This window comes from Pituophis catenifer, unplaced genomic scaffold (assembly GCF_029215685.1).
Source record: "Pituophis catenifer annectens isolate HBS135680 unplaced genomic scaffold, rPitCat1.0.hap2 SCAF_7, whole genome shotgun sequence".
Classification (NCBI taxonomy): domain Eukaryota; kingdom Metazoa; phylum Chordata; class Lepidosauria; order Squamata; family Colubridae; genus Pituophis; species Pituophis catenifer.
Genome location: NW_027256887.1, coordinates 45,183,334 through 45,203,800, shown reverse-complemented (window position 1 = coordinate 45,203,800; position 20,467 = coordinate 45,183,334). Strand labels below are relative to the sequence as shown.

Sequence of the window (20,467 nt, the reverse complement as noted above, 5' to 3'; positions counted from 1 at the left end):
CGTACAGGTGACACTTCACCCCAAAACCACGGATGATCTCACCCAGCGGCTTCACATAAATGTTGAACAGGAGGGGCGAGAGGACCGACCCTTGCGGCACTCCCCATGCGAGACGCCTCGAGGTCGACCTCTGTCCCCCTGCCAACACAAACTGAGAGCGGTCGGAGAGGAAGGAGGAGAACCACCGCAGAACGGTGCCCCCTATTCCTAACCCCCTCAACCGCCGCAGCATGATACCATGGTCGATGTTATCAAAAGCCGCTGAGAGATCTAATAGGACTAGGACAGAGGAACAACCCCTGTCCCGAGCCCTCCAGAGATCATCCACCAACGCGACCAATGCCGTTTCTGTGCTGTGCCCCTGCCTGAAGCCCGACTGGCATGGGTCCAGATAGATAGCTTCATCCAGGTATCGGGGAAGCTGTCATGCCACCACGCTCTCAACAACCTTCGCCACAAAACGAAGGTTGGAGACCGGACGATAGTTGGCTAATTCAGCCGGAGAAGGCTTCTTGAGGAGGGGCCTCACTACCGCCTCTTTCAAAAGAATGTCAAAAGTTAATGAAGCCTGACAGACAAGCAGTGAGGGGGGGGGTGCTCCCCCATCCACAATTATCTGAACAAGCTTTGAGCCTACAGACTTTGCAGAATGGTTTTAACTTAAAAGAATTTCTTCAGGAGGAAATGGCAAAATATCATGAGACTGTGAACCAGAAATTTGAAAAATTAAGGCAGGAAATTAAAGAAATGATACAACTAAAGTATGATAATCTGCAACGAAAGATTGTAACAGTGACTAATGCTTTTTCAGAAGTTGTTATAAAGATGGATACAAATATTAAATTATTAGAGTCTAAAATGGAGGAAGTTGATGATAAGATTTATAATTTGGACAATAAAATACAAAGAATTGAAAATGATTTGATAAATATTCAAGACAATAGTTTAGAAGCTGGGATTCTGGTCACGAGACTTACAATGCAGAAGATATAAAGCAAGGGATTGAAAGAGAAGTTGTAATGATGCAATACAGGCTCACAGAATTTGCGGTCAGAATGAGAGGGTTACAGGAAAATAACAGAGATGATCTAAGAAAAATATCTGCTCAAGTTCCGGCTGGGATTTTAAAGGTTCATCCTGAGGAGGTATCTTGTAAAATTGACAAGGCCTATAGAGTAAATTCTTGGATTGCAAAGCAAAGGCAACTGCCTAGAGATGTGCTGATTTACTTTACAGATAAAGAAATAAGAAATGATATTGTGCAAAAATCCTTTAATTCTACTCCACAACTGTATGGGAGAAAAATCTGGATATATAAAGAACTAACGCCTAAGATGTTAAAAGATAGAAAGAAATTTGGACTCTTGGTGACTGAGCTAAAAAAACAAAATATTTTATTCAGGTGGGATGTTCCAGTGGGTATAATATTGAGATATCAAGGAGAAAGATATCAGTTAAATACTGTTGAAAAAGTGGAAGAATTTTACTACAAGGTCCTTAAAAAGCAAAATCAACAAGAGATAGAAATTCAAGAAAAGCAGAAGGAGATGGAAGTAATGAAGAAACAACAAGTTACAGAGGTCTCTACAGATGAGCCGCTTTTGGATTCTCTTTCAGAGGTCTCAGCTGGACTATTTAATACAAGAGAGGCGGTTCCAGATTCTAATGTAACGACTTATCAAATCACAAACCAGCATGGAAATCAATCAGTTGATATACAATTTATAGAACTAGAAAGATTTAAGCCACAAAAGCAAAACCAACAAGATCAAGTTATAGATCAGCATGAAAACCAAATAGTCGATATACAATTTACAGAAAGGAATTCAGGATGGAGATCCAACCCACAAAAAGTCAAGAAAAGAAGAAGCAGGTCTCACAAAAACAAAAACTTTTAAACTAAACAACAGTGTAATGCCAGTTATTTAAGAGATGATTGAATATATGAAAAGATAATTGGCAAAGTATTGGTTTATTTTATCCTGAGGAGAGTGACAGACCTCTGCAGTGCTGTACTTTTGGGATGTGAAAAGGGCCTTAAATTGAATGGATTGGAACTATCTTTTTTTTTCGGATTCTTTGATAAATATACTACGTTTATGCTGAGTTACAAGGCAAGAGAGTTATGGGATTGGGGCACGCAGAAGATCTGGTTGTTACCCTATTACGGTGGTTGGAATTAATAATTTGGATAAAAGACACCTCTACAGACACTATATGGAATACAAATATAAAGTCACTCGGGTGGTTGTTTTTTTTTTTTTTTAATATGAAGATATTTGCTATTGATGGGGGCAGATGGTAATTGAAGATACCGAACATACTGTTGGAATTAGGATGTGATGTTACCCTAACATGGGTGATGGAGTTTACAATCCAGCTGAATGACACTACAGAAGATATTATATGGATTACAAGCCTAAAGTCTTTTTAAGAGGATTTTATTTACATAAGGGAATATTTTTTAGGGGAGTGGGCAGAAGAATAAAGATATTAACATTTAATAAGTATGGTAGTCTTGTAGGAAAGTGGGCGGAGACAGGTTAGTTTATTGATTGTTTAGTTTAAGAAAAGGGATATTATGTTTAGATATGAATATATGTAAAAGATTTGAGTTAAGAGATATAACGATGAGGGTGAAGGAAATGGTTAGACTATGAACTGAATAAATGTTAAATTAGGATTTATTATATAGTTTTATAGCGGAAGGTTGTTTTGAAATGTTAGATTAATATACATAAAAGATTTGATTTATTATTATGCTAAATTAGGAGTTATTATATAATGTTATAGTAGAATGTCATTTTGAAATGTATAGTATAAGGGGGATATGATAATTTTATTAGAAATAAAGGGTCAGTATATGGGGATGAAGTAAGGGGATGGTAAAGTATTATATAATCTGTTATGAATTTGGGTTTTATTATGAAGAAGTCACAGGGGGAGGGGAGGGGGACGGGGAGTTAGGGAGGAGGGGGGGAAAAGGGGGAAAAATTTGTATTTGAAAAACTTTTTCAATAAAAAAAAAAGATCTTTAGTAAACAATGCAGGGGAATCAGTGACAGGCAGAGGTGCATGTTATATTTCAATCAGCCAGGTCCATTGATATTATCTACTGTTTCTGTTTCTCATTTTGGTCCATCTGTTTCTCTGTCTATCCCTGCCAATTTTGTCCAATCTGCTCCTATTTGCAACATTTTCCCAATTTTTTGGACCTACCTCTATTATACACATGCTTATTTGTGGCAAGATTACATTATTATAGGCATTCAGTGTCATAAAAAGTCTACACACACCTGTTAAAATGTCAGGGTTATAAATGTGAAAAAAATCACTTCAGAATATTTTCAATCTTTAATACAGGTAGTCCTTGATTTACGACCATAATTGAGCTCAAAATTTCTGTTCTAAAGTGAGACATTTATTAAGTGAGTTTTGCCCCACTTAATGACCTTTCTTGTTACAGTTGTTAAGCGAATCACTGCAGTTGGAAAGTTAGTAACCTGGTTGTTAAGTGAATGTGGCTTCCCCATTAATTTTGCTTGTCAGAAAGTTGCAAAAGATCATATGACCTTGGGACATCGCAACAGTCATAAATATGAACCAGTTGCCAAGCATCTGAATTTTGATTAGATGATCAGGGGTATGCTGCAAAGGTTGTAACTGTGAAAAATGGTCATAAGTCACATTTTTCAGGGCCTTTGTAACTTTGAATGGTCATTAAACAAAGTGCTGTAGGTTGAGAACTACCTGTAATAATAATAAAAAATTTACAATACAAAGTCTATTCATTCTTCTGCAATTTTGTAGTCTGAAGAAAAGTCATTTTATTTTTCTATTCATTTAAGTAATAATAAAAGGTTTTACATGAATCATTCAAATTGCTTATTCTTCAATGGTGTCTACAAGTTAAATCTACTTCAAGGGTGGTTTTTTTCTTTGATGCATGGCTGTGTGAATTCATTGCTGGAAATTGTCAATGTCAGAATGTTTGTTTCCCTTTGGCAAATCAAATGCAGCAATTTGAACAATCAAGGAGGAAAATATATGTAAGATTGAGCAAGAAAAAGGAATGTCAGCTTCCATGCCACTCAATATCAAGTACTGTAAAGAACGTTTTCATGGTGATACTCACAGGGAGCGGAGGGCAACCAGCTGCTGAAATGTACCCACATGGATTTCATATATTTCATTGTGATGTAAAGCACTGAAATGGCAAAAAATGAATTTATAGACAAAAACTTTAGGAAAATTTCTATTGATGCCCAAATTCCAAGAGTAACTTTCACAACTACTAAACATTTTAGCATTGCAATCTTGTTTTTCAAAATTCGCCTCAAGTAAGGTAAAAAGAATAACACCAATATTAAACTCTGGCACTTTCTCAAACACTTTTCTGACATACAAAGCTCAAAACATTGCCTCCCCCCCACCCACCCCCAAGAGCTTATATTCAACTATACATGCCCAAGCAGTGACAGTTTGGTAGGCTATTCTAATTTTTTAAATATCAAAATCTGAAAATAAGCAAACAAAGATTCGGATTACTACATCCATAGATAAATTCTTTTTATCTTTCTTACTGGAAAAGAGGGAATCTTGCTCTTTCTGGGCATGGATACAAAGCATTTTAGAAACCTTACATTTTCTGAAGTTTTTCACAAGCTGTAAAACAGGGCAATTCTTTCAGATGATTATATGAAAGGTCTCTGAAAAACAAAGTAGAAATCCAAAATGGCATATGGTTCTGCTAAAAATTAAACTTATTTTACAACTTCTTTTGCAGAGAGATTGATATTAGAAGAATACTAGATCCAGTTTATTTATAAAACATACTTCTTTTAATTGTTTTACATAATCTATTTCTTTTGTTTTAGGACTATTCCATATTTTTAGCAGCAACTAAAGCAAAATTTAATAATCTTCCCAGACTACACTTTAAATTAAGCAATCTTGCATCTGACCTTTAGAACTGTTATATCTTGAGTTGAGAAAAGTGGTTTGGGAACTAGAAGTCACTTTGAACATCAATCATTATAAGGGGGAAAAAACTCTTCAAATGTTTTCAGCCAAAACCTAACAAATTACAGAATAACTGAAACATCTGGACTCGTTTATAGTATAATATAACTAATCAAACACAAGCCATTGTAATTTTCAGAAATTGTAAAAAGAAGACAGAAAAAAGGGGAAATAGATTTGTATCCTGTACTCCTTTGTGCAGAGTAACCTCCTATGATCTTTAATAAGACTTCTGTAAATTAAAAAATTAGAGTGGACATAGGAATATGTCTATTTCCTTATAAAGTGATAAATGGTAAAATTTTATTCCTATACTAATTTTTAAAAGATAAATATAGTTGTCCATGCTTCAAATTCCTTAGTTAAACGTTGTTAAACAGAAGTTATTTTTATACAAGTGAAAACATTTTACATTTCCCTTCCTTTCCAACAAGATCCAGGAAAAGACTATTGAAAGAGATTTACTTAATGAGGATAAAAAACCAAACCAAAACCGAACCAAAAATCCATACTTATAGAACACTACAAACTTTCACACAGGTAAATATTACAGAAGCATGAAGCCATAAAGAAACACTTGGAGAATGAAATCTAAGGTCAGTTACAAAAATGGCCAATTCAATAAAATTGAAAAGAGCATTAAAGAAAGGAACTCCTATTGCTGATTTCTATATCTTGGCAGGAAAGACTTGAGGAAGGTTGTGGTTTAGAGTCTGGACCAATCTGAGATGATGCATCTTAGTTCACAGAAAAAGCTAATCCACATCTATTAACCTTGTTGACTAAGGGACAGGTGAATAGGAAGGCTTAACTCCAATCAATACACTAGACAGAAAAACATGTAACATGTACAAATGGCTTCTATCTATCTATCTATCTATCTATCTATCTATCTATCTATCTATCATCTATCTATCTTCTATCATCTATTTATCACCTATCAAATCAGTTTAGATCAGGGGTGAGCACCTGTGGCCCTTTTACAACCTGTGGACTTCAACTCCCAGAATTCCTGAGACAGCCAAGCTGGCTCAGGAATTCTGGGAGTTGAAATCCACAAGTCATAAAGGGGCCATATTTGGCCACCCCTGGTTTAGATTAATGGTATTAGATATTCACAAAGAGGCATTTCAATAATACAGAGACATCTAACTAACAATAAGTAATGTAGTTCCAGTAAGTTAAGTATTTTATTTTTTCGGAATTGTGGCTTTGTAACATATTTTGGGTGTATATTATAATTAATGTAGCTAGAATGTTGGCTGAGCAGACTAGTACCAGATACATTCATCATGATGTAATGGTAAATGGAAAATATAGTTGGCTGATTTACAAAGAATCAGACAGAATGATTATTTTTGATGGTGATTAAACTACCTCCATAGAATTCTTGAACATTACAGCAATATACTGGTTAATCATTATAAGAAAAGAGCTCCCTCAGAGCTACTATTCGATGTTCAAACTGAATAAATATAAGAGAGAAAGAAAAAAGTTAAAAACATGAAGTTGCAAATGTGGACTGCTTAATAGCATATCTAAGCAAGAACAGAGTGTGTACTTGATTTCAATGTAAACATGTATTGAGATGTTAAAAAAAATATTTCAGTAAAGCATCCTGTTCTGTAAAAAAGATTTTGGAGTTTGGATTTGATACAAGGTGAAGAAAATAGGATATTCCTGTTATCCTGAGTGCTTTCTAAAAACGGATGACTTTTAAAAATAATTTGAAAAATAGGAAGAAATTTAAATAATTGGTAAAATCATCATTGTGCATATTCTTAAAATTTTCCCTCTTAAAAACACTTATAAAGTAAATCAGGTTGTTAGTTCTAATCTGAACTCTTTACAGCATTGCTTGTTTATCTTGATCTACTAGAAGTATCCAATTCTAGTATTTTCTTCTTCCCTATAATACCGTGTTTTCCCTGAAAATATGACCTACCCTGAAAATAAGCCCTAGCCTGATTTTTTGGGGTGGGCCTTATATACCCTACTCCAAAAATAAGCCCTGGTGAAGGGGAAGGGCATGGCCAGCACATTCCCTTTCCTGGCCACCTATGTCTGCTCAGCCCCTTAATTGGGGCCATGGATCAGCTGAGCCAGCAAGGGCCTGGAGCTGCCTGTCATTCCTTCCCTCTGGACGTAGCTGTCCCTTTCAAGTGATCAAATGTCGCTTGAGAAAAGGATGCACATCCCAGGATTGCAATGCTGAAGGGTCAGGATGGAGCCTTTTAGGGATGTCTGTTTGTGCTGAGCTTGAGAAAAGGACAAGAGGCAGGAAAATCCCCCTCCCATTTTCTTGCCGTTCACCAAAAAGGCTCCATTGCAAGCCTTCAGTGTATCCCAAGACCCTGCAAAACTTGTTGTAGCATTGTGCGTGTGAGTGGTGGCATCGCCATGAGATTTGTCACATCAGCGCAGACTCCTCCTGCACCTCAAAAAGAAGAAGAAGAAGAAGAAGGAGAAGGAGAAGGAGAAGGAGAAGGAGAAGGAGAAGGAGAAGGAGAAGAAGAAGAAGAAGAAGAAGAAGAAGAAGAAGAAGAAGAAGAAGAAGAAGAAGAAGAAGAAGAAGAAGAAGAAGAAGAAGAAGAAGAAGAAGAAGAAGAAGAAGAAGAAGAAGAAGAAGAAGAAGACCTCCCCGAAAATAAGCGGTCTTATTTTGTAGGGAAACACGGTATTAACTTAATTTTTTAAAGCATCTTTTAAAAAGCATCTTAAAATAACACCCTCCAAATGGGTAACGTTCCCTAGGAATTTCTAAGAGTTATGGTGTGTCACATCTTGTCAGACTTACCAGATAGTTCAGATATGAGACATGACAAGCTAAGCTAATTCTACTTCTATATTAACAGAACCTTGCAAGCTGGAAAGTACAATTTTCCTGCTGTCTCCTTTATAGCCTGAAAAACTAGAGAGAGTTTCTTCTGAGTCTCCTGCCCTGTCTACTCTCCAGGTGTAGGCTATGCTAACTCTTAGCTGACTGTTCCCTAGGCCGCATTTCTTCATCCCATTTTACAAGATCTTTCCCAATACCAATACACATCTGGACATTACAAAGTTAGGGAGGATTGTTTCTTTATCCAAATTAATATAATAAATGTATGGCTAATTTCAATCCAGATTTCCCTTTTAAAAAAGTAATTATACTATTGATGATTTATCATTTAGACAGTTGTTAACCTCCCTATAGCCAACACTGTATATATTCTCTATATCAGTGGTATGATTTAACATCGTCTCTCTACTATACTTACAGTACTTGGAGGTTAGGGAGATGCTCACAAATTGATTCTGGAAGAGTTGTGATCTGAGCTCCTGTAAGGATCCTATTAAGATAAGAAATTTCAAATAGTTAATAATTACAATAGGAATGAATTTAGTCCACAGCAGATTAATCTGAAGTCCTGAGTGATATAACTATTCGGTGCTATTGGTATAATTCATAAGAATTAGGTAAGGTAAAGGTTCTTCTTGCACATATGTGCTAGTTGTTCCCGACTCTAGGGGCCGGTGCTCATCTCCGTTTTAAAGCCGAAGAGCCAGCATTGTCCGAAGACGTCTCTGTGGTCATGTGGCTGGCATGACTAAATGCCAAAGGCGCATGGAACGCTGTTACCTTCCCACCAAAGGTGGTCCCTATTTTTCTACTTGCATTTTATACGTGCTTTCGAACTGCTAGGTTGGCAGAAGCTGGGACAAATAATGGGAGCTCACCCCGTTACGCGGCACTAGGGATTCGAATTGCTGAACTGCCGACCTTTCCATTGACAAGGTCAGGGTCTTAACCACTGAGCCACCGCGTCCATGTTCATAAGAATTAAGAAGTGTTAATTCTCTCTCTGTTGAAGAACAACATATCAGAACCTATCTATAATCAATATTAAGTGCATACATTTAAGAGAAGTACAGGGATAAGGCTGAGAGATAAAAGAAAATTGTATCAGGAACCTATCTCATGGATTTTCACCTGGTTCTCCACTATGCAATCAGTGAATCAATCAACTAACCAAAAAGCCTAATGGCTCAGTAAGCATATATAGATCAGACAATAAGCTAATTTAAATCCATCACAAATTTAGGATCAATGATTTTGTACACTGGGTTACAAATATATTACTCATTAAAGGACAAGTCCTTTAAAGAAACTGGACATCTAAAATAATTGTTACCATCTGTTTTTAAAAGTAACAGACTATAGAACCAATACTTACAAGCTTTCCAGGCTTGTTGTCCCAGTCAAATCAGGAAATTCTGTCATCTCTGAAGCACCATTTAATGTTCTATAATTACAAACACAATGTTTAAATGTTGTGGTTTAAGGAATGAAAGAATTTTTGTTTGGAGCTAAAGTGCTTTTAAAGGTGCAAATACATACAGGGTTCTGAGTTCAGGTAAATGGTGAAAAGCAGACTTTCCCACAGTCTGGATAGGATTATCATAAAAATGGCTGTGAAGAAAATAAATTCAACACTGTAAGATTTAAAACTTCAAATTCTGATGCAATTTATTGATATTCTCATAAAACGATTTATGACCTTGCCTACAATCTTTTTATTGAATGCTTAACTCCAGAACTATTTGCTTCCCAAATTATATATGCTAAATCATTTTTAAAGGAAAAAAAAACTGAGCAAACATATCTCCTTATCTTTAGATCCAAAATTGCAATCTAGGTTAAGTTTTATTTTTTTCAAACTATTGCTAGGCATCCTTTAAGGATTTCTCTTGCTTAGAAAATAGAGGCAAAAAGTATAACTGTCTATGAAACAGATAACATTTTTGCCCAGAACATGAATGACTATATATAGGGCAGGACCGGGGCTGGCGAGAATGTGCTGGAAACACCTCCAAGTGCTCGGAGAGATAGAATAAGAGGCAGCTCCCAGCCCAGCGGGATCGTGATTAAGGGGCCGAACCTCCATGAGGTGACCAGGGAAGGGAAGGAGCCGCCACAATTCAGGGATTGTGCCCATGTTTGTGAGAGGACACATGGTTGGGCTGCCTCCTGTGCTGGCCATGCCCACCCCCTTCACTAGGGCTTATATTAGGTGCATGCTTAAAAAAATCAGCCTACAGCTTATTTTCAGAGTAGGTGTTGTTTTCAAGGAAACACGGTATATATATAAAAGAAGCTGGAATTTAATAATATTTGAGAAACATTGTCGTATCATATAAAATACTAAAAAACTAATCTGTCATGAAATAAAGTAATCAATAGAAAAAGAAATAGATTTTTTTTCTAGAAAAAGTAAACTTTTATAACTTACATTGCTGTAAGTGACGGGTTGCCCATAAATGCCTGTTCAGGTATGGACCTTATGTTATTATTATGAAATCCGCTAGATAGGAAATAACAGAAATAGAATACATGCCCACAATATATAGAAACAAAAATTTATTTAGAGTTACCCAAAGACATTCTACATAAATTAGATTCTATAGAAAAGTATCACAGTATAGGAGATTTTTAGTTCTCAATAAGTTCCTCAAAACACTGTAGGGATAAAGTAAAATCTCTTTTGAATCGAATTTGGTTCCTGGTGAGTTCATGGATACACCCATGCATCTTTTTTTTGGCAAATATTATACTTGAAACTCTGGTATTCCAAGATGTATTTCAACCAAGTTCTAAACAGGCCCAACCCTGCTTAGCTTCCCAGCCCAGTCAGAGGCTGCCATCTGATAAAATCAATAAATGAATGCTTAGATCAATTCGTTCATAACTTTAATAATGTGTACAAATTAATTTACTTATGACATTATTACTTCTTCCCCAAAAACCACAATCAAACCAAACAATAACACTTCCAAGTATTTTTGTTTTAATTAAGAACATTAATGTATATGAATAACAGATGTACAGTCTCAAGGCATCTTGTATATACTGGTTTTTCATAGCATTTCTATATGAGTTTTTTGTTAAAACACAATGTAAATATTGTCATTTAAGAGCTAAGCAAATTATTTCCAAATTAACTGAAGTATATTATTTGTTTGCATAATAATCTAGTGCGAGAACAAAACACTAAAGTTTTAACAATAATAATAATGATTGTATGGGAAATATTTGTTTTTCCACTGAGGTACAAAAATGAAGTCACTCAAGTTGAAACTAAAATATTGCATGGTTCACTAAACTCATTTCATTGTTTGGACTGCTATTATTAGTGACTATATAATGGCTGTCTCTGGAAATTGATTGCATAAGAAACAATATATCAGTAGGAAAACAAAGTGAAAATGAACAATGAAATAGAGTGGAAGGCTGTCAGCATTTGCAGATACCTATATATATTTTAAAATGTCTATTATGATCAGTTTCCTATTCACTTACTATTGACTTATACAATATTTTAAAAAATCAAGTTTTACCCAAGATGTTGTTTTTTCACTTAGACAAATTTTACCATCTTTCTTGCTTTTTCTTTCTAACCTCACAAACATGCATTTCTCTCTCTTACATTCTCTATGTATGTATGTGTGTAGAAATGTATACTGTAGCTATTTTAATTATTTTCCCCTTAACAGATTCTGTGTGAATGAAAAAACTTGGACAGTGTTATTTCAACAATCTCAAACTCAGGTCCTTGCACAGCAGAAACTTTGTAAGCATTGTCAATCACACACAATTAGGCTAATGGAAATACTATATTTACTCTTTCCCTCCTCTCCATAGAAAAAAGGAACCCTGCTCTATTGCCCCACCACATTTAGCAGGACATTTTGGTGTATATTGTAAATAATGATATGAGGAAGAAGAGGTAAGTGAACCAACTTTGGCCATCCCAGTTTCAGATATTAGAAAACAGATTCAGTTGGCAAAATATAATTTATCTTTTAAACTAAAAACTATAATAGAGAAACAAATATGCTTAATAATGTAAATTTCTCTAGAAATAATGTTTTTACTGTTTGATCTACTTATATTATTTTAATGCACTTATTTCAAGACTAATATTTAGTAATAATCTAATGTTTGTAATGTTGCATTACAATTCTAAAATTGTACTAGCACATTAAGCAAATACTCCACTATTACAGACAGCCTCAGCAACATGTCAGAACATGCTGCTTTTTTATAATTTATCCCTGCATTTTCATTTCAGACAACTAGAATTACCAAGTTGAAAAAAACAATGTCTACAAAATAAAATGTATATTTTGAAAAATAGGCAGTGATTTTTGAACTGGGATGATAAATATGTCAGGACTTAAATGAATCAAAATGAACACTGGAAGCTGAGGAGCTGAAGACCAAAATTCTGTACTCACAGTTCTTTCAGGTTTCTGAGGACATTGACAGAAGTGGGAAATTCATTCAGATCATTGTAATTTAAATCTCTGAATTGGGGGAAAAAAAACCCACCCCACATTAGACACTACAAATCTTCATACTTAAAAGGAAAGACTTTACCTGTTTTGTGCTGCACTTTTAGATTTATACATTTATAGAACTTTATTTATTTATAAAATTTATTTGCCACCCATCCAGTAACCAATGTCTCTGGGTAGCTTACAACATAAAAACATTAAAAAACATTTATATCATAAAAACATCATAAAAACAAAGCAGACAAAAACATTGATAAAATTATGGACACAAGCTGGCAAAGAGGGGAGCTGGACACCCAGGGAGGGGGAGATGGGATTAAGTTTTAATTAATCAACCACCTCCAGTATGAAGCTTTTCTATTGGGTCTCCAAGCCATCTCTCAAAGTCAGGTCTTAAGGCTTTTACAAAACGTTAGGAGGGTGGGACCAGTTTCACCTCATAGGATAAGATGTTCCAGAGGGCAGGAGCCACGGCAGAGAAGATTCTTCTCTTTGAATCCACCAGCCGAAATTCCTTGGCTGACAAGATTAATAGTATGCCCCCTCTGCCATTGTGGGTGGGATGGACCAGTCCCATTAGGGTGAGATGGTTCCTCAAGTAAACTGGATCCATGCCCATTAATGATTTTTTATAATAGATATTTGCATTTACTTAATATTTTATTGATTGTTATATTCTGCTTGAATAATTTGTCCTCCTTAACTTTAGATCCCTATTTTTGACTAAGTTGATTGGACTAAGTTATACTCTATCATCTTTACAGTTCATACAGTCCAAGAATCATGAAGCTGATTCCTCCCAGAGTCCAGTGGAGATGTTCCTCGCGGTGCATTTATTCCTCAAACTAAATTAATTAATCGCCCCTGAAGCCCCTGAACAAAAAGTACTCCACTGCACAAAAGTACTCCATTGCCTCAAAATCCTTACCAATATCCTCTACCTCACCCTGAACAAAAAAAAGTACTCTATTGCATGTCATTTACTAAATTAACCTTAAAGGAAAAATTAAGAAAAATGTTTTTTTACAAGATCACACCATGATGGTAGCCACTGCTAGTCTTTGCTATTTTAACTACATAAGTAAAACCTGTTTTTGCAAATATGAACAAAACTATAGTTTAATTTGGGCCCAATTTTTCAAAGATTGATCAAGAATTTAATTAGTCACAGTGAGATATCAATTATTCTCTTATATTATATTCTCATATATTCATTAGCCTTTTCAAATTCCCATTGTCTACAAAATAAAAAAGTTAATACATAGCACTGCAATCCTATATATTAAAGGAAAATAAAATAAGGCAAACTGGCTTCCATTTAAGTGTGGATTGGATTACATCCTTAAGAATTTAACAATAAAGTCAATATCAATAACTTCTTTAAATCTGCATTTAGACATTTTTAAAAAATGATTTGCAGAATGTCAATGGAAATATGGAAAAAGCATATAAAAGCTCAACTCACAAAGTCTCTAGGTTATGGAGGCCATCGAAGCATTTCTTTCCCAAGAAGTTGATTCTATTGTTATGAAGATGCCTGAAGCAGATCATTCAGAATATGAGAAAAAATATGTATAGTAAACTATAGCAAAGAAAACATTTTAATGGTTACTCCTGCTCTCCCATCATTTGTGAAAGTCATTTTTACGAACATTTGGATAGCACAGAATATATTTTACCAATTGCACTTCTATTTGCATTTTCATTTGGCTCTTAATCTGCTTAAATGAACAATTTTTTGAGACTTCTCTTCTCATATTGCTCATGTTCTTTTCTTACTTCAGCATATGATTAAGTGATTTCTTGCTCTTTACAAAGTTAATTTAGGTGCTCTGGAGTCAGGACCAAATCCCATCCTGTGTACAAATGCTTACATTACTTATCTACAGTAAAATTTCAGTAATCTCTATCTTTCTGTCTAGGCAATTTATCTAATGTCCTTTAATATTTTTTTTAAGTTTGTCAATGTAAAATATTTTCTAGCTCATCATCAGCTCATACTACATGCCCAAAATATGTGAGTTTTTATTTGCTGATCACCACTTCAGGAAAATAGTTTATATTAGTTCCTCTTGTACATACTTTTACTACCCTACTCCAAATCTGTAATGTGAAGGTGGCACTGTTTTACAGCTTTAGCATAGCCATGCTATCATCTTTAAATGTACTCATGGAAATTACATCATCCTTACATAGAATATCCTCCCATCAGAGATTAGAATGACCCCAATCCTGTTAGCCTTTTGTACAGCTCTAAAAACCTGGCTGTGTTTCCAATCTCAGGTGCTGAATGTATTAAGTGCCCCATTTCCTGTGTTTATTGCTAACGGGCAAGTAGTCCTCAACTTACAACAGCTCATTTAGTGACCGTTTGAAGTTACAGTGGCATTGAAAAACTGACTTATGACCATTGCAGCATCCCCATTGTCACGTGATTTACATTCAGATGGTTGTCAACTGACTCACATTTATGATGGTTGCAGTGTCCAGGAGTCATGTAATGCCCTTTTGTGACCTTCTAACAAGCAAAATCAATGGGAGAACCAGGTTCACTTAACAACCGTGTTATTAATTTTAACAACTGCAGTGATTCACTTAACAGATGTGGCAAGAAAAGTTGTATTGTAAAATGGGGCAAAACTCATTTAACAAAATTTTACTTAGCAACATAAATTTTGGTCTCAATTGTGGTCGTAAATTGAGGACTACCTGTATATTTATTTTGAATGTTTTGTACTGTTTAAAATGTTTTTATTGTTTCAATTGTAATATATTTTTTGAATTGCAAGCAGCCCAGAGTCACTGACTGAAATGGGTAGCTATAAAATTGAGTGAGTGAGTTAATTAATTAATTTTGATTTTTGTACAAGTCTGTGTACCTCAGATCCCATGCATGTAGACTCAGGAAGCATGATGAAATACTACATAACACTGCAGATTCCACAAGTAACTTAAACATAAAAGTCTTCAAGTCAAGACATGATTCTTAAAACACTCCTCATGTTTCATCTCTAACTATTCATTTTAACTTTTCTCCCATTCTCACTTTTTTTTTTTAACATGCAGACAGGACATTCTACTAAAAAAAAGGTTAATATCCCTTCTCCAAGCCAATGCAGCAACCCAACCTAAATTGATCCTGATCACATCAGTTCCATTTAACAGTTTGAATTCTTCCATTCTGCACATTTACAGAGCTTTTTGGTAGGTTACAATCGTTTTTGAAATCAGGTAGAAAAATGTCAAAATTACTGTACCCCAAAATATTTACTTTCAAATGCAACTAATCTCAGGATTAAACTGGCAATAAAGCTTATTTATTAAAAAAAATATTAATACTCTACATATACTGTAGCCAAAATAAAATATACAAAAAATAAACACCAGTATTTTCAGCTTCGGGTTCTTTTGCATTCAATTGGCTTCATTAACCAGGTTTTGGACTTATATATTTGCTGTTCTACTAAAAGAACTAGGTGTATATTAAACACATAATTTCATGAAGTCAGCAGCTGAAACTCTTGAAAATTAATTAAATTTTATGTCTAAAATCAAATACAAACTTACAGCACTACTAAATTGGAGAGATTTCCAAAAGCATAATCTGGAATTTGGTAGATTTTGTTGAGTGCAAGTGTCATTGCCTGCAGTGCTGGCAAACTTCTGAAAGCTTGCACTGGAATTTCAGTCAAAGAGTTATCATCTAGCCACAGATATCTAAGTGACATCAAGCCGATGAAACAGTTGGAAGGTATGAAGCTGATATGGTTAGCATCAAGCCGTCTAAGAAAAAAACATAATATAAAATGTCATTAAAAAGTGTTTCATAAAAATATGGATTTAGACAAAAGTAGTATTTTCTGCATTTTTTTAAAAAAATACCTTAATTATAATCAGTTCTACTGCTGAATCTGTATAATTTTTAGTTACATAGTCTAATATACATTTCTATTTCTGTAACTTCTTTTTAATTATATAGTCATTCTCACTGTATTTTATAGATTTGGTATATTCATTGTATTAGGACATGGTTTCTTTAACCATGATTCATTCATAAACTATAACTTATTGAGTTCATATAATATTCTGCTCCATGAATCAAACCAAAAAGGCTGGCTTCATATGACATGATAAACCACAAATATATATTGGTTTAATATGGTGAATGAACCTAGCCAACTGTGGATATAATGGCTTTTTTATATTATATGTATCAGTAATTGATGTTTGCATCCTAATGCATCATCCAACATGAAACCATCTATGGATATGGATTATGCTGTAAGACGAAGTTAATATGTTGCTTCAGAAGTCTACAAAATTTAAAATAAACATATAGCACAAACCACAAAGGTTGAGTGTATATATTCTTTTGCACAATTCAGTCATTAAGGGAGCTGTAACTTCTCAGTACTGTAATATAGGAAGCAGATGGCACAAACACTTTAGCAGAACAGAAACATAGAATTTGGCATGGTATGTTCAGGTCCCATTGCTTTGTCATTCAAAATTTAGTGTCTTTTGCTATTTTGCATTATTTACAAAAAAACTTCCTGCACTATTGTACAGGATAAAGACAAGCTCAGGAATTCCAATCCTGTATTGGCATTATCTAAGACACTGAGCTTGTCGATCAAAAGGTCGGCAGTTCAGCTGTTCAAATCCCTAGTGCCGTGTAACGGGGTGAGCTCCTGTTACTTGTCCCAGCTTCTAGCAGTTCGAAAGCACATAAAAAATATAAGTAGAAAAATAGGAACCACCTTTGGTGGGAAGGTAACAGTGTTCCATGCGCCTTTGGCTTTCAGTCATGCCAGCCACATGACCACGGAGACGTCTTCAGACAGCACTGGCTCTTTGGCTTTGAAATGGAGATGAGTACCATCCCCTAGAGTCGGGAACAACTAGCACATATGTGCGAGGGGAATTTTTACCTTTATCCATTGGCATTATAGTCCATTTAACCAGATCAGGTGAATATATTGGTTAGACTATTTCATGAAAAGTAAAGGTGATGTTCCACCAAAAGCCCATTTTATGTATAAATACATTTATGAACAATATTTATTATGCTATTATTGTTAGCAATAATTATTGTAGTTTTGAATTAAAGGGTAAACAAAGTTGAAATTGGATCAATTAAAAATTGAGAAACCAAAGTTCACATTTCTTTCCTTCAAAGTAAAAAATTAAAGGAAGAAAAGCAAAGAAAAGTAACAATAGAAAGAGAGTGAAGATGTCTGGGGGACAGTGATTGATTGACAATATAACCACAATATTAGTTTAGATAAAATTCTGAAGATTTAGAAATTATAGATTAATTTTGTTAGCTTAAACTTTGCAGAGAAAAGGATAATTTACAAATATGTTTAAATGTTCATTTTCACTGAATTAAAAAGAAAAATACATGACGCATGAGGAATTCTGCAGAAAGCAAACCTTATACATCTGAGAGAAAATGGACTTTGAGATAAGAATGTTGATTTCTTTATTTAAAGCAGATTCTTTATTTGTAAGCACATAAAATGCTAGGTCTTTTGCTACAGTTTTTCTAGTATTGCACAAGGCAAATAACAATGTGCTAGAATGGCAAATAACTAAGATAAGATCAGTTGGAACAAATTTGTAAAGTTCAGTGTCAAAGCCTTTTTATAAGTAATTTTTCAATATAATAACTGACATGACAAACCACAGGGACACAGCTCCAAAATAATTCACATTTTGTCAACAAATTGGAAAAGCTGGAAATGTTTAGAAATACCCAGCCTGAATCTTTCCTTTCAAATAAAGGAACATATTTTGTGCTGCGCTTTCAAATAAAATATACTTAAAAAGAAAATGTGGGGTTCTTTATGTTTAGTCAGAAATAAATTTCTTTTCTGTGTGATGTTTCTGTCTAAACCAAGGACTGTAGAGTTGCACTAGCTTGACAGTTACACTGATTAAAGCTTTTATTGGTTTTGTTTTGTTTTCTTCTTTAATCAGTTCACATGTTTTTCTTCCTCCAGCAAGATTAACAATTGCCTTGTATATGACCTAGATCTTGCCACTCTTTCTTTTACCATATCTTCATACAATTTACAATGATCATAGATATAGTCCACACAATATATTTGGGGAAAATAATAATGGCATAATCTATAGCATCTATTGAATTATTTAAAAAAAATCAATTTTATAATATAAAATTAGATAATAAATTAAGGAATGCCTGCATCTTGCATGAACTTGTTCCAGTGTATCCCTAGATTACTGGCTTTTTCAGACATGATGCCTCTGATAAGTTCCTCTGGGGAACAGTGATTATAAGCAGAAATTTATGGTTAGCATCTTCAAGGTATATTATAATTTCTACCATGTAATTATTTGTTTTTAAATGATGGCCATGATATTCTGACTCTAAAATCAGCCCAAGTTGACTAAAGCTATGGCTACTTGAAGTGGGAAGAGGAGCTGCTGCTGCTTCCTTTGCAACTGTCCTTTTCACTGATATTTTTTCTTTTGTGGTTGTAATACTGTCACACATTCCAACAGGTAGACTCCAACAGGAAGATCTGCAGGAAGATCATGATGTGATGGAATGTAGTGAGGAGGTGGATTCCCAGGTGAGAGGGGGTGGGAGGGTAAGAAGCAACTTAGTCCAAATATTATGTATGAGACAACGAGGATGAAGACAGCCCTTCTCTAATAGTTTACTGGGTATATTATAGATGTAGATAGTAGAATCCTCAGTTTGGCAAGATCTGTGAAACAATAAAATATTCAGCTTGGAAGTATACTGTGTTTCTCCAAAAAGACAACCCATCTTGAAAAGAAGCCCTATCACGTTTTTGAGCTCATGCGATCAAATTAAGCCCTACCCACAAAATTAGCCCTAATTAAGATCCCGCTCACCCAGGATGCAAAGAGTGGGATGAAGCACACAGGTAAAAAATAAGCTAAGGTGGGGATGGGTGGGTGGAGCTGCCCTACTAACAGGCCTCACCCACCCTGACACCTGCCTCGCCTTCTTCTGCGGCCGCTTGCCGCCACTCACAAGCATTGCTGTGGCCTCCGTTTCGCCTTCAGATGCCTGCCGGTGTCTGTTATCTGCAGTTGATAACAGAGCTCCGGATCGGTCCAGAATTCTATTATCGGCTGCAGATGCCTTCTGGTAGGCATCTGAAGGCAAAACAGAGGCCAGGGCGATGTGTGAGAGTGGTGGCAAGTGGCCGCAGAAGTAGCGGGCTCCTGCTGGGCCGCAGCCAGTAGCGGGCTCCTGCTGGGTGGGGCTGTTGGTGTCACCACCATGAGGTGAGTCAATAATTAGAACCCTCCAAAAAGAAGGCCTAGCCGTTTTTTCAGGGGTCGAAAGAAAATCAGACCCGACCTTCCAGGGGTAGGTTTCACTTACCTTTGCTACCGGTTCACTTAAAAAGTTTTTCAGTACCTTTTATCTAGTTAATGGTTCTTAGATATTTCTATCATTTGCCCTATTTTCTACACTTTCCTACTGGTCATCCATTTAACTAACACATAAACATCGCTCCGAGTTGCTCTTCAGAGTTTCATTGATTAACAACTGAGTGTGCTTCCTCAGAAAGATATATAATGGGCATCCAGTTGTATTGGAAAACAGTATGCCTTAGTTACCAAACAGTTGCTAAAAATGCTCCCTTCTTACAGCTGTTACTTAAAACTGGACTTGGACTAAATAGCCCTTCAAGCAGGTAGCTTTCTGCTACAAGTAGAATGACAGAGAATATATCACATAGAAACCCATATATTTCAAGCACTATTTCTTAGTTTACTTGCAAGAGCACTCTCCCTCTGAACTAGAGAAGGACCTGGGTAAACAACTAACCTGCAATTGTCTCAGCAAGATTTCTGAAGTGGTTTTCCATTGCCTGCTTCTTAGAGCTGATAGTGTGTGACTGGCTCAAGGTTACTCAGCTGTACTTTTGCCCAAGACAGGACCAGAACAGTCTTCCAGTTTTCAGCCTGATGCCTTGCCACTATATTAAACTGTTTCCTGTTTTAAAGAACTTTTACGCAAAAGCCCCACTATATTCAAATTTGATCACTCTCCTAAATTAGCTAATATTATCTGAATTAGGATCTTAGTTCAGAATTC

At 35.3% G+C, this 20,467-nt stretch overlaps 1 protein-coding gene across 2 annotated transcripts in view; it reads right to left on the bottom strand.

Moving 5' to 3' along the window:
- LGR5 (leucine rich repeat containing G protein-coupled receptor 5) overlaps positions 1-20,467 on the bottom strand; it is a 67,590-nt gene that overhangs the window by 11,867 nt on the left and 35,256 nt on the right. For both annotated transcript variants that reach the window (XM_070947168.1, XM_070947169.1), the window contains 9 exons: positions 15,925-16,140; positions 13,823-13,894; positions 12,298-12,366; positions 10,293-10,364; positions 9,401-9,472; positions 9,237-9,305; positions 8,280-8,351; positions 4,644-4,709; positions 4,136-4,207 (listed from right to left, as the gene is read on the bottom strand). In XM_070947168.1, coding sequence (XP_070803269.1) covers positions 4,136-4,207; positions 4,644-4,709; positions 8,280-8,351; positions 9,237-9,305; positions 9,401-9,472; positions 10,293-10,364; positions 12,298-12,366; positions 13,823-13,894; positions 15,925-16,140 — 780 coding nt within the window. The remainder of the gene's footprint in view (positions 1-4,135; positions 4,208-4,643; positions 4,710-8,279; positions 8,352-9,236; positions 9,306-9,400; positions 9,473-10,292; positions 10,365-12,297; positions 12,367-13,822; positions 13,895-15,924; positions 16,141-20,467) is intronic.